We start from the raw sequence: 16,743 nt of genomic DNA, 5'->3' as shown, positions 1-16,743 counted from the left end.
GCTAATGGAGATTTAAGCAATCGGACTTTCAGCAAAATATACTGAGGAATCATAGGTAATAATGTAATGATGCATCAAATTTAGATGGTATCTTCAAATGCAGGGATATAATGAGTTCATGAAGTCCATGTATCTTGATTTGAGTAGGGCTAATTCTAGCTTTTCTGCTGTCTGGGGTGAAAAGTGAAATGGAGACCCTCCCCTCAGTGCAATTCAACACAAATTATGTTATTGTTTTTTGGTTTTGTTTTTACATTATTTATTTATTATTATTTAGTTCCCTCAGGGTGCTTGAACCTGCGATCATCAGATTACTTATTCTATATACTGCAGTACCACTTTTGCAATAAATAGAATAAATCACTGTCTCCTGTGAAGGAATACAGCACTAGAACCACCATCAGTATTTGAGCACAGCACCAGAACCACCACCAGTACATGAATACGACACCAGAACCACCATCAACACATGAATACAGCAACAAAACCACCAACAGCACATGAATACAGCACCAAAACCACTGATAGTACATGAATACAGAACCAGAATCACTATCCGTACAGGAATATGGCACCTGAACCCCTATCAGTGCATAAACCAGATTCACCATCAATACATGAATACATCAAGCATCAATACGTTAATATATCACGATTCGTCAGGCTTAGTTCCGTGATCAATTGCAATATCAGGTCTGCCCCCATAATATACTTTGCTATGATATGAACCTTTACCCTCTAGTATGCCCTTAACAATGGTTGGGAGATACTAGTTGTTGTTACCATTCACCATCAGACTGCGGAACAGAACTGATGAGACTTACTCATTATCACAAATAAATATTTACTCCAAGGTACCTTAGAAATTACTTCTTCACTGATTGGAATAATCCTCATCCATATATTTTCCAGTCTTCTACAGCACATCCTGACACAGTGCCTTTAAAATAAAGTTGTCATTATAATGGTACTAAATAAAAAATATCTTCCCATGCTATTCCCTTGAATAATTGCCCCGCACTGTACTCACTCCACAGCTCCCTATACACAGTATGATGGTCCAACATCCATTTATATACGGTCTGATGACACCAAAGCTCCCTATACAGTATGATGACCTCCAAAGCTCCCTATATATTGTATGATGTCCCCAACATCTCCCTTTGTCCATTATGATTCCCCTTAGCCTCCTATACACAGTGTGATGGCCCCCACAACTCAATGTATGCGATATAAAAATATTATGGCCCTCACAGCTAACTAGGTAGAGTATGATGTCCCCAACAACTCCCTCTATACAAAATGGTGTTCTTCACAGCTCCATAAATAGTATGATGGCCCAACAGCTCCCTATATACAGTATATGGCCCCATACCTCCTTATACACAGTATGATAGCACTTTCAGCCCCTCTATACAGTATGATGGCCCCCATAGCTCCACATATACAGTATGATGTCCCCCACAGCTCCGTATATACAGTATGATGACCCCACAGCTCCCTATATACAATATGATGTCGTCCACAGCTTCCTATGCAGTATGGTGTTTCCCCAGCTCCCTATATTTATGTATAATGACCCCATAGACCCTTATATACAGTATGATGGCCCCACAACTCTTTATGTTAGTATGATGGCACCCACAGCCCCTATGTACAGTATGATGTCCCCCACAGCTCCATATACAGTATGATGACACTAACAGCCCCTATGTACAGTATGATATCCTCCTCAGCCTATTATTTACAATATGAGGTATCCCACAGCTTTCCATATATACTATGATGGCCCTCAAAGTTCCATATATACATTATGATGTCCTCCCAGATCCCTTACATACTGTATGATGTCCCCACAGCCCCCTATATACAGTATAATGTCCCCACAGCTCCCTACACAGTATGATGTTCCCCCAGCTCCCAGCATGATGGCCCTCCAGACCCTAATATACAGTATTATTGTCCCACAGCTCTCTATGTCAGTATAATGACATCCACAGCCCCTATATACAGAGTGATGTCCCCACAGCTCCCTATGTACAGTATTATGTCCCCCCACAACTCCATATAAAGAATGATAGCCCTATCATCCCCCTATATACAGTATGATGTGTCCCACAGCTCTACATATACATTATGATGGTCCATACAGTCTCTTACATACATTATGATGACCCCCAGCACCCTTATATGCTGTGTGATGTCCCCACAGCTCCCTTATCTTGCCACATAGCAAAAGCGGTTTTGAAGTAGGGTAATGGTCAGACTCACGTAAATTCTGAAGGATGATAAGATAACAGGGGGCTTAGCACATTTTGATGAGCTTCTTGCATTTTGCATGATACAATGAAAAGAAGAAATAGAAAAAAAAACTAAATACCACTGTGATGGGTTTCTCCCAGAGGAGGCACCAAAGCAAAACTGTATGGGCAGATGCTATAGGCCACTGGACTAGACAGTCCACGGTACACATGCTGAAGACTTAAAATAACAAAGGCAGAGATAACAGGACATCCTCAATGTACAATGCCCAGTATATAATAACTGTTCTATTCTCGAATATACAGAATTATAATGCTTTTAATTGTGTTCTCTAAAAAGCTTGCAATGACAGCGCCCCCATTAATACTGCTCATACAAGATTCAGCTTTTTCATGACTTATTTCCTCTACTCCTATGTACTTAACAAGAATCCAGCTGCACATTTTTTTATGGTCACATAGACATTTAGATTGCATTAGATAGCAGTGTACAGGGCATGTATAATATTCCATATACATAAATATACTTGTTAGAGATGATTTCTTTCATGTCTTGACAGGGGAGTTTGGAGAAGTTTGCAGTGGACGCCTAAAGCTACCCAGTAAGAGGGAAATCTGTGTAGCGATTAAGAGCTTGAAGGTTGGGTATGCTGAGAAGCAGAGGAGAGACTTTCTAGGAGAAGCCAGCATTATGGGCCAGTTTGATCATCCAAACATTATAAGACTGGAAGGAGTGGTCACCAAATGTAAGTTGTCATTCTACTTCTTCTTGTAACATGTGTTAATATATAAAACAGAAAAATAAGGTTACATTTACACTGCATAATTATCACATACGAGCATTCCTAATTGGGCAGTAAACAGTACACCAGTCACCTGGAAAACGCTAGTTTGACGGATGAAATGATCTTTTGTGGCGCACAAAAGATTATTGTTCTGGCAGCACATCATTTTGTGTAAACAGGACCTGCACTTCTGAAAATAATGGAAGCCTATGCTCATAGAATGAACTACAGGTATTATAGATCGATCAACGAGCATCTGAAGCATGGTATCTGAATAGGCATTTAAACGACTACTTGTGAGCAAACAAGTAGCCGATAAATACAACGAGGCATATTTATCATTTATGACTAATTCTTAGACAGTGTAAACCTAGGTCCGTCTACCTTTCCGACATTAGACATACCGATACATTCTACTTTGCAGTGCTTTCCAGCAAATGGATGTATCAGTACGTTCTGGCGATTGGGCGGGTACGGTTCCTGTGATCGGCACCAGGAGCTAAGCCTAATTGATAGCCAAGTCCCTGCTGTCATTGGCCAAAGCAGTGCCCACACTCCCCCGGGCTGTTTATTCCCCTAAATGCTGCGATCAATAGCGATCACCACATTTAGAAAGCAGGGAGAGGGAGGGGGCTCCCTCTTCCGTCCAATCAGCGCCCCCCCCGGGGACCTGATGGTTGCCATGACAGCCAGAAGATCACATGACGATCTCCTCATCTGTCAGCTATGGAGCCCTGTTTAGACCATGCCCAGAGCATAGTCTGAGAGGCTTCTGTCAGTATAAAATTGACAGGTATAATGCATTGCAGTTGCAGAGTGTCACGCAAGGTGTGGAAAAGACTACGTGCAACACAAAGGGAAGGGGGGAAGGGAGCCCAGACTCTAGAGAAAGGAGGAAGTGGAGACCTCCTAGGCTGATATGATATCACTCTGTCTTCCCTGACAGTCCCAATATTGGTTCCTCACCAATCGCCGCACAGGAACCTAAACCCTGTATTTCCCTAGTGCTTGGCCCTGGATAAGGAAGGGGGGGATGAGCAGTAGTTGATCCCCACTAACAACTAAAGACAACAAAGGAGACAAACACGGGGGAAAGTAACTTAGCTTTTAGCCGACTTCAGAGAGATAACTCCAAATGTCCTCCTAGCACCACAAAGGAAGTAAACAGTCTGAGAGCTCCAAGCATTCACAAGGAAACATGTGAGTATCACTGGCCCCTCCCTGCTGCAAAGTGAAACTATTTATACATCCTGGCCTGGGTGTCAATTAGAGCAGGAGGAAGGTAGCCACTGGATCCTAGCGTGAGACAGATTAGGAAGGTGTCTGCAAAGCCAAATGAAGAGATCTTCTGCAACCAACTACAGGGCGACTGTCTGTTACATCTGACACACCCGTGACACAGAGTAAAAAAGGGACTAAGTCAAAAAGTGAAAAATAGTTTTAAAAAGTATATAAAAATATTTAAAGAAAATTCTAAAATAAAAAACAAAAAAATTAAAAAGATATTATACCAATAAATAGTTATATTTATGTGAAAACAAAAATAAACAAAAAAGTACACACATTTGGTATCGCCGCGTCCAGAATAACACAACCTATAAAACTGTCACACTAGTTAAGCCCGTCAGTAAACACCATAAAAAAATAAATAATGAAAAAATGTGGCAAAAACAATGCATTTTCATAACCTAACAAAATGTGGAATAAAATGCTGTCAAAAAGATGAATGTATTGTGCTGGTGGTGTGGTGGTGCAGACGGGTCTATGCTACATATATGGTGGGAATGCCCATTGATTTGTGGGTTATGGAATTCCATTTTCTCACTGTACAATAGTCTCACTGGTAGCAGAGTCACACCCTCCCTCCAATAGGCCTACTTTCCTAGTCCGGATTCAATCTCAAAGGCAAAGAAAGATATTGTTAGGGACTTTCTAACAGCTGTTAACTCAGTTATTCCACATCACTGGAAATCCACAAAAACTGTTAGGCTATGTGCCCACGATGCGTTTTTCAAGCGTTTACGCTGCGGAATTTCCGCAGCGTAAACGCTTGGGAAACGCTTGGTAAACCTTCCCCCATGGTCTCCAATGCAATTCCACACTTTTAATGCCCATGCTGCGGATTTTTCCGCAGCGTTTATGCTGCGCTCAAAAATCTGCAGCATCTCCATTAATTTTGTGGAAGCGCAGCGGAACTCCCGCCATTGACTTGCATTAGAACGCGCCAATTCTTCAAGACTGCATCTGTACTTGCGTAATTGGTGCGTTCTAATGTGCGGATGGTACCCGGGTGTAGAGGAGAGGAGAGTCTCCACCACACCCAGGTACCATAAAAAAAAGAATAAAATAAAAAATAAAGATTATATTCACCTTCCGACGGCCCCCGGACTCCTTCTCTTCACTTGCTGACAGATCGCGCAGGACTGAAGGACCTGCGCTGACGTCACAGTCATGTGACGGCAGGTCTTTTCAGTACCGCGATCTGACGGCAGCCAGCACAGGAGCGCTGCAAGTCTCGGGGGCCATCGGAAGGTAAGTATTAGTTTATTTATTTTTTTTTTAACCACTCTCTCGGGTCGCACTATATAAATCCATGTCGTTTGCATAGATTTATTTAGTGTGACCTAGTTGTCACAAGCACTTTCCAAGTGATGCTAATCGCTTGGAAAGCGCTTGTCAATCCACATGCGGAAATGTCAGTGAATAACGCTTCATTTCCACATGTCGCTGGCAGGAAAACGCATGTACAATCCGCATGCGTTTTTTTCTGCCAGGGAGATGCAGAAACGCTCAGGAAAAAATCCTGAGCATTTCTGCATCATGGGCACATAGCCTTACTATGAATGGGTGGAAGAGATTAACAATATTATCAAAATGGAAAACATGATTGCACATGATAACAATCGTCTCAAAGCTTTTCATCGCCAATGGACATGTTGAATATTATCCAGTGTGGGGAATGACCTGGCAATCTCGTTGTCAGAAAATAATACTTAAAGTAGAATGTTGTGGTAGATGTGGTCTCCTCTGAAATGCTGGTTTCAATAAGTCGTGATGTTTTTTTGTTTTTTTTTAATTCACCCACCTCCTCTTCCTTCCCATTCTTTCTCTTTTCGCCCTCCTTTCTTCTTTACATTCCTCTAGCACATACACAATTATTTGGTTCATATAAGAGCTAACATTAATGCCTCATCAAGCTGATTATACTAGTATTCTAATGTTTAACAATAACTTAATATTAACAACCATCACCTTGTATATTGTGATTACTGAATGTAATTGTAAAGTTCTGTTTTCATATCAATGTTGTTAAATCCCAATAAAAATATTTAAAGTAAAAAAAAAACAGATGAATGTAAATAAAATTGGTATCGCTGAAAACGTCATCTCGTCCCGCAAAATGCAAGCTGCCATAAAGCTCCATCAGCGGAGAAATAAAAAACGTACCGCCCTCAGAATATAGAGATGCAAAAGCAATTATTTTTTCTGAAAAATTGTTTTTATTGTGTAAAAGCGGCAAAACATAAAAAAATATATATACATGTGGTATCGCTGTAGTCGTACTGACCCGAAGAATAAAGTTGCCATATCACTTTTACCCAACGGTGAAGGAAATTAAAAAAAAAATTCCTGAATTGCTCTTTTTTTTTCATTCTGCCTCACAAAAATCGTAATAGAAATTGATCAAAAAATATACCAATAAAACCATCAACTCGTCCAGCAAAGAAAAAACCCTGGCATGACTATGTCGACAAAAAAATAGAAAATTCTATAGCTCTCAAAACATGATGATGTAGAATCTTACTTTTGTTAAAAAATCGTTTCTTAGGGAGCAATAATACTCATGCATAAAAAACCGACATAAATCCGGTATCACTGTAATCGCACTGACCTGAAGAATAAAGTCGCTAATTACTTATACCACACAAAGAAAGGCATAAAAAATAAATAAAACCAATTCTTAACCTGCTGTTGATTTCTTCATTCTGCCTTCAAAAAGTCGCAGTAAGGTTCAGCTCACATTTATCTTGCACGCTACTTTGAGCGCTTACATTGGTGTTTCCATGTAAATTCCCCTGCGGAAGATTCCCTAAAATGAGGCAGATGGAGACACTGTGGACGCCGTCTGGCCTTTGATCCGACAGTTTCTATCTTTTAAGCGTGCATAAAAGTTCAGTCATGCACAGTTTTGTGCACATCTGAAAAGAAGGACACAACTGAACAGTGGCGAGACAGAGTCCAGAGTAACTCTGCTGCCTCATTATAGTAAATTGATCCCTCAGGGGTTTCACCTGAATCCTCTAATTTGGAGATTTAAGGTGAAACCCCAATGTAAGTGCTCAGTGTAGAGCACAGGATAAATGTGATCCAAATTGCTATGTAAAATGTTCCCAGTAAAAGCTTTAAATCAATCCACAAAAAAAGCAAGTCCCAACTCAGGTCTGTCATCTGTTAATGGAAATATAGGGGGCTTTCACATTACTGGTAGCACAAAAGCTCTGGAAAAGCGCTATGGTTCCTTGCCCCCCAAAAGAAAACCAGTGAATTCTGCACTCCCAAATCCAAATGCCCCCTCCCTTCTGAGCCCAAGTGTGCCTAAACCACATTTAGCATTCATACTTTTGGCATTTCTTTAGCGCTGAGAGGCAACTTAATTTACAAGGTGCATATACCCAGAAGCAGGAATGGGGCAAAATATACTGGCAATACAAAGTATGGGCACTACAACATACTGGGCACTACAACGTACTGGGCACTATAGTCTACTGGGCATTACAATGTACTAGGCACTGCAACGGCTGATTTGCAATTTTCACTCGGCAACATCTACTGCTGATTGTTTCTGGAAAACACTCGTGGAGTCAAAATCGTTACTGCATCTGTAGATAAAGTTCCAGAGGGATGTAATTTCCAAAATGGGGTCACTTGAGGGGGGATTCTGCTCTTCTTGCACTTAGGGGTTCCGTATATGGTCAGCAAACTATTCTATGATAATTTGTTCAAATAGTGCTCCTTCCCTCCCGAGTCTCGCCGTGTGCCATGTTCAGCAGAAATTGTGTGACAACTTTTGGTACCATTTTTACCCATTTCGTCATGTGAAAATGTAAAATCTGTAGCTAAAATAATTTTTTTTGTGGTAAAAATTGTATTATTTTTTTTCACTGTCCAATGGTATAAGATTTTGTGGACACACCCGTGGTGTTAATATGATCACTGCACCTTTAGATGATTTAATTGAGTGTAGTTTGTAAAATGGGGTGACTTATTGGGGGGTTTCACTGTTGTGGCACCTCATGGGCTCTGCCAATGTCACATAGCACCCTCAAGCCATTTCAGCAAAGCCTGAACTCCAGTATGGAGATTCTTCCCTTCTGAGCTTTGCACTGTGCCTCAAAAGCAGTTTTTGACCACATGTGGATTATTGGCTTACTCAGGAGTAATTTAGTAACAAATTGTACCATTAATTTTCTCATATTATTTCTTTTGAAAAGGGTTACAAATGCACACTACACTTTTAGATGAATTACTAGAGAGGTGTAGTTTCCAAAATGGCATCACTTGTGGGGGTTTCTGCTGTTTTGGCATGTCAGGGGCTCTTTAAATACGGTATGGCATCCGCAATCAATTTCAGCTGAAATTGTGCTCCAGAATTCAATTGGCACTCCTTCCCTTCCGAACCCTGCCATGTGCCAAAACAGTAGTATTTCACTACATATGGAATATCGGTATACTCAGGAGAAATTGCACAACACATTGTCCCATCTATTTTTTTCTGTTATCCTTGTGAAAATGAAAAATTTGATGCAAAAGCAACATTTTAGTGGGAAAAATATATTTTTTCATTTTCACAGATCAACATTATAAAATTCTGTGAAGCATCTGTGGATTTAAGGTGCTCACCTCACCTCTAGATAAGTTCCTTTAGGGGTATAGTTTTGAAATTGGGGTCTCTTGTCGTGGTTTTCTACTGTTAGATTTATTAAGGGTTCTGCAAATGCAACATGGCGTCCGATATCTATTCCAGTGATTTTTACTCTCCAAAAGTTAAATGGTGCTCCTTCCCTTCCGATCCCTGCCATGCACCCAAACAGTAATTTTCCCCCACATATGGGGTATCAGTGTACTCAGAAGAAATTGCACAACAAATTGTGTGGTCCATTTTCTCCTGTTACCCTTAGGAAAATAAAAAAATTGGGGTAAAAACATTTTTGTAGGAAAAACTTAAATTTTAATTTTTTTCTTCACATTGCTTAAATTCCTGTTAAGCACCTAAAGAGTTAATAAACTTCTTCAATGTGGTTTTGAGCAGTTTGAGGGGTGCAGTTTTTAAAATTGTGTCACTTTTATTTTCTGTCATATAGGCCCTTCAAATTCACTTCAAATGTGATGCAGTCCCTAAAAAAAATTAGTTTTGTAAATTTTGTTGTAAAAAAAAATAAAATAAAAAAAAAAATAATTAAAACTTTTAACCCTTTAAGCTTCCGAACCAAAAAAATGTTGTTTCAAAAATTATATTGATGTAAAGTAAACATGTGGCAAATGTTATTTATTCTCTATTTTGTGTGGTATAACTATTTCGTTTATGGGCATAAAAATTTAAAGTTTGAAAATTGAGAAAATTATTTGTCAAATTTTCATCAAGTTATTTACATTAGGTTTTTGGGGAAGGGGATAGAATGTACACAATTATATATGCAACAACCAATTTACATAATTTAAGGAGAAAATAGAGGATGTTACATAAGAGAGAAGTGAATTTTTTTGTCAAATTTTCGATATTTTCATAAATAAACGTAAAAAATATCAACCAAAATTTTCCACTAGCATAAAGCACAATGTGTCACTAAAAAACAATCTCAGAATCAGTGGGATCCGTGGTAAAATTTGGCCTGGTCAGGAAGGTGAAAACAGGCTGCGGGCTGAAGGGACTGAAGGGAACCTGTTACCATGAAAATGCAGTCCAATCTGAAGACATCAGATTATAAAGCAGGGGTACCTGAATAGATTTAAAAATATTTTTTTGAGAAAAGATTCAGTTCATGTTGTGTTTTAATAATTGAATCTTCTGCTAATTCTGCAATTTTATGTCTAGTGGGTGGTCCAATCAGTGACTGAAAGCTGCCACTCTATGCACACTTAAACAAAGATAGCTGTCAGTCACTGATAGGACCACACACTGGACCGAATATTAATTGGTTTACAGTGTACGAAAAATGCACTTCACAATTTTGTCTAATTTCTTAAAGCAAGGTGTTAGACAATGCCTATTCTCTGATAAACCTCACCCCTTTTCAGCAAGACCATGCCCATGGTCAGAAAAGTCATATAAAGTGCAAAAAAATATATAATAAATATGGTGCAAGTTATGACAAACAATATTTTGGCGCAAATTCTATCAGCATTCAGCGTGCGGACAGGTGTCTTTCTTTTATACAGGTAATGAGCTCAAACAGGTGCAATTAATACAGGTAATGAGTGCAGAGTAGGAGGGCTTCTAAAAGAAAAACTAACAGGTCTGTGATAGCCAGAATTCTTGCTGGTTGGTAGGTGATCAAATACTTTTCATGCAATAGAATGCAAATTAATTATTTATAATCATACAATGTGATTTTCTGATTTTTTTTAAGATTCTCTCACAGGTGAAGTGTACCTACGATAAAAATTACAGACCTCTCCATTCTTTGTAGGTGGGAAAACTTGCAAAATCGGCAGTGTATCAAATACTTATTTTCCCCATTATATACAGTATATTCCACCACTGCTTATTTGATGGTCCCTACCAGTCCCGTCACGATGGCGTCATGCCTTTCATTATGTTTTTCATCACTGCACCTCTATGAAAATATGCAACAAAAGTCAATGAAAATATGCTATGTGCCCAAAATTAATCTCAATAAAAACTACAATACGCAAACAAACCCTCACACGGCTCCATTAGTGGAAAAATAAAAAAAAGTTATAGGTCTCAGAAAATGGTGACACTAATTTATTTATTTAATTTTTGTTTATTAATTTCTGAATTTTTATTCACCACCTAATTAGAAAACAAAATAACCCCAAAAAAACTTTACAAAATTGGTATTGCTGTGGTCATACAGTCATAATGACCTGGAGAATCGTGTTGTCAGGTCATACTTACTACACTATAAACATCGTAGAAACTAAACCCACAAAACAATGGGGGATTTTCGTTTTTTTCTGTATTTCATCACACAGAATTTGTTTCCCCATTTTCCAGTAGGTATAGCAAAATGAATGGTGTTAATCAAAAATGCAACTCGTCCCACAAAAAACAATCTTTTATATGTTTATGTTGATGGAAAAATAAATAATGGACTACTCTTGGAATAAGGTGGGGAAAAAAGCAAAAGCTAAGAAACAAAAATCGACCCTATTGGAAAGGGGTTAATGCATTTTTTCTTATTTTCTATCCTTCCTTACAATTTAAAAACAATCCTGGAAAACTCCTTTAGCTCCTGAATTCCGTGAAAGGATATACCATATTTTTTTTTCAAACAGACAGCCCTTTTAATAATGAAAAAGATAGAAGATGCCTTCAGTCTGCTCCAGTGTAAATCGTTTTCCTTTCTTTCTTCCTTTATCTGGTGTGTAACGTGTCTTTAAAGACATTGATGCTTTGATTAATGCCTATATACTCTGACCACTCCTGTCATAACCGTGGTGATTTGTTAATCTGGTTACGCTGATCTGTGGCTTTGATCAGACGTGCACCCCTCACCTACTTCACTGCTGCGGCATGGTGCCAGGTACTTAGAAAACGTATTAAAAAATCAATATTCAATTGACACTAGGGTTACAGACTGAAATGTAGAAATAAAAGTGGACAGGTTGATCTGTTTGCCCCATCAGGGAAAAGACAATAAGATTAAATGTCAGCTCCTCAGAGAGGATATATTTGTAGGACAGTTTATAGGATAATTGTTGGCTGCTGCAAGAACTCATATATAGACATTCCCATAATAAACAGTATATCTGAGGTCTTATCTTCCCTGCATAATGTAAGGTGAAATGTCAGGTCATTGATGTTAGTCCCTGATTCTGCCATAGTTTATACCCGGCAAAGCATCTTTAGTCTATAGTGAATTGTTTTGTTTGTTTTTTTAGCTTTTAAACTTTCCAATACACTTTGCAATTTAAAAGGTTATTCCCATCTTTGGATAACTTGCTAATAACTGGGGTCTGGCTGAGATCTGAGCCCCCCACTGATTGTGAGAACATGTCTTTGAAATGCTAAAGACAATGGACGAGTACTGTAACTTGCTATCCCAGTAGTCCCATTGATATTTTAGCAAGATATTTCAGATCCCTCTTGTTGGGATCAGTGGGGGTCCCACCAGTTGAACCCTCAGTGATCGACCACTTATTATCATGCATCCTGTGGAAAAACTCTTTAATTCAAATTTGAACAGATTTCAAGATCTCGCCTCGCTGCCAGTGAGGGGAAACAATAATTGGCCACATTTATAATATATAGTTATATGCTTCGGCTGTTACAATGGATATATATCACCATATGGCTTTATGGGGGGTCCATTCTAGGTTGGTCTTGCCTGCTTTTTACTTTTAAGGAACATAAATGTCTCGGCAATAGGAGCAACCACTGATCCTAAGAGGATCTAATTATTTTTTGCGTCTGATTGAAGCAGTATAAATGAGTACGGTAACTACTATTCCATTCACTTCTAGGGTGTGTGGGGTGTGTGGTAGTGGTACAGCACATGTACAGTATGAGCAGTGGTCAATTCACTTCTACAGGTCTATTGGAGCTTTAATGTGCAGTTTTAGCTCTTCTCAGTATCAGACTGACATCTTAGGAAACTTTTGGTATAGCATATGTATACTGGATGCGACACGCTGTCTGATCACAGGCAGTCCTGACAGAAGTTATAGATGGAAGTTGAGTTGGAACAACTTTTCATCACTATTTTGATGTAGAAGAGTCATTATATATTGGAACTTTTTCACTAAAATGTTTCATGTTTCTTGCTTATTGCCAAAAATGGCAAGAAGCAACAGTAGGGTTATCTGGGATGGGCCAGGGAACCATCGGATAATTTAAAGGGAATCTGTCAGCTTATTCATGCTACCCAAACCATGGGCAGCATGAATCACAGCCTCGCGACGTTATTGCAGTCAGGTAAATCTTTCTCTGAAACACTTTGGCAATTCAGAGCTCCACCATTCTGCAATGTCCCTGTGTTTGGTATTGTAGCTGGAAGTGGTTTCTTTAGGAGACCTGGGGTACTTGCAGAGCTCAGGACTGCCCTCAGGACACTTATGAGCTCATTTGCATAAGAAATCAAAGTAAATTTTTTCTTTGCAATGCAAAGTCTAGCTGTAGCCGCAAAAGTATTTTTGCACAAGTCACTGGTGATGAGCGAGTATACTCGCAAGTACTCGGTACTCGCTTGAGCATCTCAGTACTCGAGAGGCTCGGAGCTCGCCGAGTACTTGCGAGATGCTCGGGCGTATGTTCGGGTCCCCTCCCTGCATGTTTGGCGCTTTTTACTGAGCCAATGAACATGCAGGGATTGCCTGCCACTCACTGTAATGCCGCAGCCATGTTGATTGTGGCTTTACAGTGATTGGCTGGCCGCACAGCATCATCAGGTCTATTTCAGACCTGGAGCCGTCGTGCTCGTCAGTCTACTCCGCAATCAGACAGTGTAGGGAGAGGTGCTGCTGAGTTAGGGAGAGAGTTGCTTATTAGGTAGTGTAGGTAGAACAAAAGTATATTACACATATCCATCTTAACAAACAGTCCTTCTAATGACTAATCCATCTGCAGGGCTATCAGGCAGGCAGTGTATATAGGCAGGCCGGCAGTGTATATAGCAGACTGCAGTGCAAATAGCACAAGAGGCTCCATTCCAGTTCTGTCTGCTGCTGCTGTTAGACATAGGCCCAGGTCTCAGGGGCCAAGAATAATCTTTAGACATAGGCCCAGGTCTCAGGGGCCAGGAATAATTTTTTGGGGGATCTTAATCCTCATTATTTGTTTAAAAAGCAACCCAGAGAACACCATTTCTCTGCGCCATTTGCTTGTTATCAGTGCAGAATACAGCCATGTCCTTTCCATATTACAACGCTAAAAATACAGCAATTTAAAACTGTGGTTTCTCAGTCACACGGATCACATATACGTTTTCAGAAAATTCTGCCATTTCTGGCCTTCATTAAAAATTTGTTTCACTGTGTCTGCAAAGTTTTTGACACCGGTTTGGTGTTTAAAATAGTTACCTACAGGCCAGGTATTTAAAACTGTGGTTTGTCCGTGACACAGATCACATATATGTTTTCTAAAAATTCTGCCATTTCTGGCCTCCATTAAAGATTTGTTTCAGTGTGTCATGAAAGTTTTTGACACCGGTTTGCTGTTCAAAATAGTTACCTACAGGCCAGGTATTTAAAAATGTGATTTCTCAGTCACACGGATCTCATATACGTTTTCAGAAAATTCTGCCATTTCTGGCCTCCATTAAAAAAAATTTTCAGTGTGTCAGCAAAGTGTTTGACACTGGTTTGCTGTACAAAATAGTTACCTACAGGCAAGGTATTTAAAACTGTAGTTTCTCCGTCACACAGATCACATATACGTCTTTCTTCAGAAAATTCTGCCATTTCTGGCCTCTATGAAAAAAATTTTTCAGTGTGTCAGCGAAATTTTTGACACTTCTTTGCTGAATAAAATAGTTACCTACAGGCCAGGTATGTAAAACTATGGTTTCTCCGTCACAGGGATCACATATATGTTTTCAGAAAATTCTGCCATTTCTGGCCTCCATTAAAAAATGTTATCAGTGTGTCAGCAAAGTTTTTGAGACAGGTTTGCTGTTCAAAGCAGTTACCTACAGGCCAAGTATTTAAAACTGTGGTTTGTCTGTCACACGGATCACGTATAACTTTGCTCCAAAATTCAGCCATTTGTAGTGAGCGTGGAAGATATTGTCCTCCGTTTAAAATGGGCAAGGCGCGTGGCAAGGGACAGGGAACTGGATGTGATGATAATGAAGATGGTGCATGCAGATGCAGAGGCCATGGGCAAGCTGAAATTGTGCCACAACAAACACCCACATCTTCTCGCCCGACCTTCCTGTCCCAATTCCTAGGGGACCGCAGCAAACCACTATTGAACCCAGAGCAGTGTCAAAAGGTTGTTGGTTGGATAGCTTATAATGCTTTCAGTCACTTTGCCTCCACCACCACCACCCTGTCTTCCACACGGTCAAGTCTCAGTAGCCGTGAGTCTGGACTGCATATTCCTCACCCTGATCCTCCTTCCTCCCACCATGCCGAGTGCCCGGAGACAACTAATCCCATACTTGGACACTCCGAAGAGCTGTTCACTTTTCCATTTATAGATTCGGGCCTCTCGCCCAGTTCACTTGAAGGGGGCAACAGGAGATTGCATGTAGCGATGCTCAAATATTTGAACAGCCACGGTCACACAAAGGCGACGGTGGGAAAGTGTCACAAGAGGTGGACCATGATGAGACACAATTGCCAGAAAGTCAGGAGGAGGACAAGAGTGTGGAAGTGGAAGACGAGGTGGTGGATGATATAGTAACTGACCCAAACTGGCTGGAGGACATGCAAAGCGAGGACAGCAGCATACAGGGGGAGCGAGGCAGAGCACCCCAACCCCCAACAGGCAGGAAGAAGCAGTATGGTGGCCGCAAACAGAAGGCAGGCAACCGTTCCCCTTAACACCAACACAAAGGAAGTTGCCAGTACAACTGTTAGGTCTTCCCTAGTCTGGTTATTTTTTAAAGATACTGCCGATATCCTCAAAAAGGCCATTTGCACCACCTGCCAGGCCAGCATCAGCAGGGGTGGCAAAACTACCAGCGTGACCACCACCAGCATGATCAAGCACATGGCAGCAAAGCACCCGACTTTGTGGGCTGAACCCCAGGGTCCAGGAACAGTGTCTGCGGGTGGCATCATTTCTTCTTCCACTGTTGCGCATGCAAGCCATTCCCCTGTCCATGGTGCTTGCGAAGATGCCTCCTGCCCTGCACCTGTCGTTGCACACTCTCAAGTAGCAGCATCAGGAAGCACGTCCATGTCCTTGTCCCAACACAGCGTTCAGTTGTCCGTATCCCAGTCCTTGGAATGCAAGCGCAAATACGCAGCCAATGCCCCACAGGCCACACTACTAAATTCCCACATTTCGTGACTGCTTGCGCTTGAAATGTTGCCTTCTAGGCTCGTGGAGATGGAAGCATTCCGCAACCTGATGGCAGCTGCTGTCCCTCGGTACTCGGTCCCCAGCCGCCATTATTTCTCCCATTGTGCCGTCCCCGCATTACACAAGCACGTGTCCCAAAACATTAGCCGCACCCTCAACAACGCAGTTACTGGGAAAGTCCACCTAACCACGGATACGTGGACAAGTGCTTGTGAGCAGGGGTGGTACATCTCGCTGACGGCACACTGGGTTAACATAGTGGAAGCTGGGACCCAGTCGGACTTTGGGATGGAACATTTCCTCCCGACGCAAAGGATTTCGGGCCCTAGGTCAATCAGGGTTTCCCCCACAGTCTACAGCTCCTGTACCTCATCCTCCTCTGCTTCGTCCTCCTCCTCTTCAGCCTCCATCTCTGAAATGACCACATCAGTCACATGCTGGAAGCACTGCAGCACTGCCTCGGCCAAGTGGCAAGAGGCTGTGC

The 16,743-nt window shown here is 40.9% G+C and overlaps 1 protein-coding gene across 5 annotated transcripts in view; it reads left to right on the top strand.

Moving 5' to 3' along the window:
• The window catches only part of LOC141258951 (ephrin type-A receptor 3-like), a 349,962-nt gene that overhangs the window by 266,721 nt on the left and 66,498 nt on the right, over positions 1 to 16,743 (top strand). For all 5 annotated transcript variants that reach the window (XM_073674263.1, XM_073674264.1, XM_073674261.1 and 2 more), the window contains one exon: positions 2,822 to 3,007. In XM_073674263.1, coding sequence (XP_073530364.1) covers positions 2,822 to 3,007 — 186 coding nt within the window. The remainder of the gene's footprint in view (positions 1 to 2,821; positions 3,008 to 16,743) is intronic.

This window comes from Phyllobates terribilis, unplaced genomic scaffold (genome assembly GCF_046119375.1).
Source record: "Phyllobates terribilis strain yellow unplaced genomic scaffold, ASM4611937v1 Scaffold_3__8_contigs__length_932513732, whole genome shotgun sequence".
NCBI lineage: Eukaryota > Metazoa > Chordata > Amphibia > Anura > Dendrobatidae > Phyllobates > Phyllobates terribilis.
This window is presented reverse-complemented; position numbering and strand designations above follow the sequence as displayed.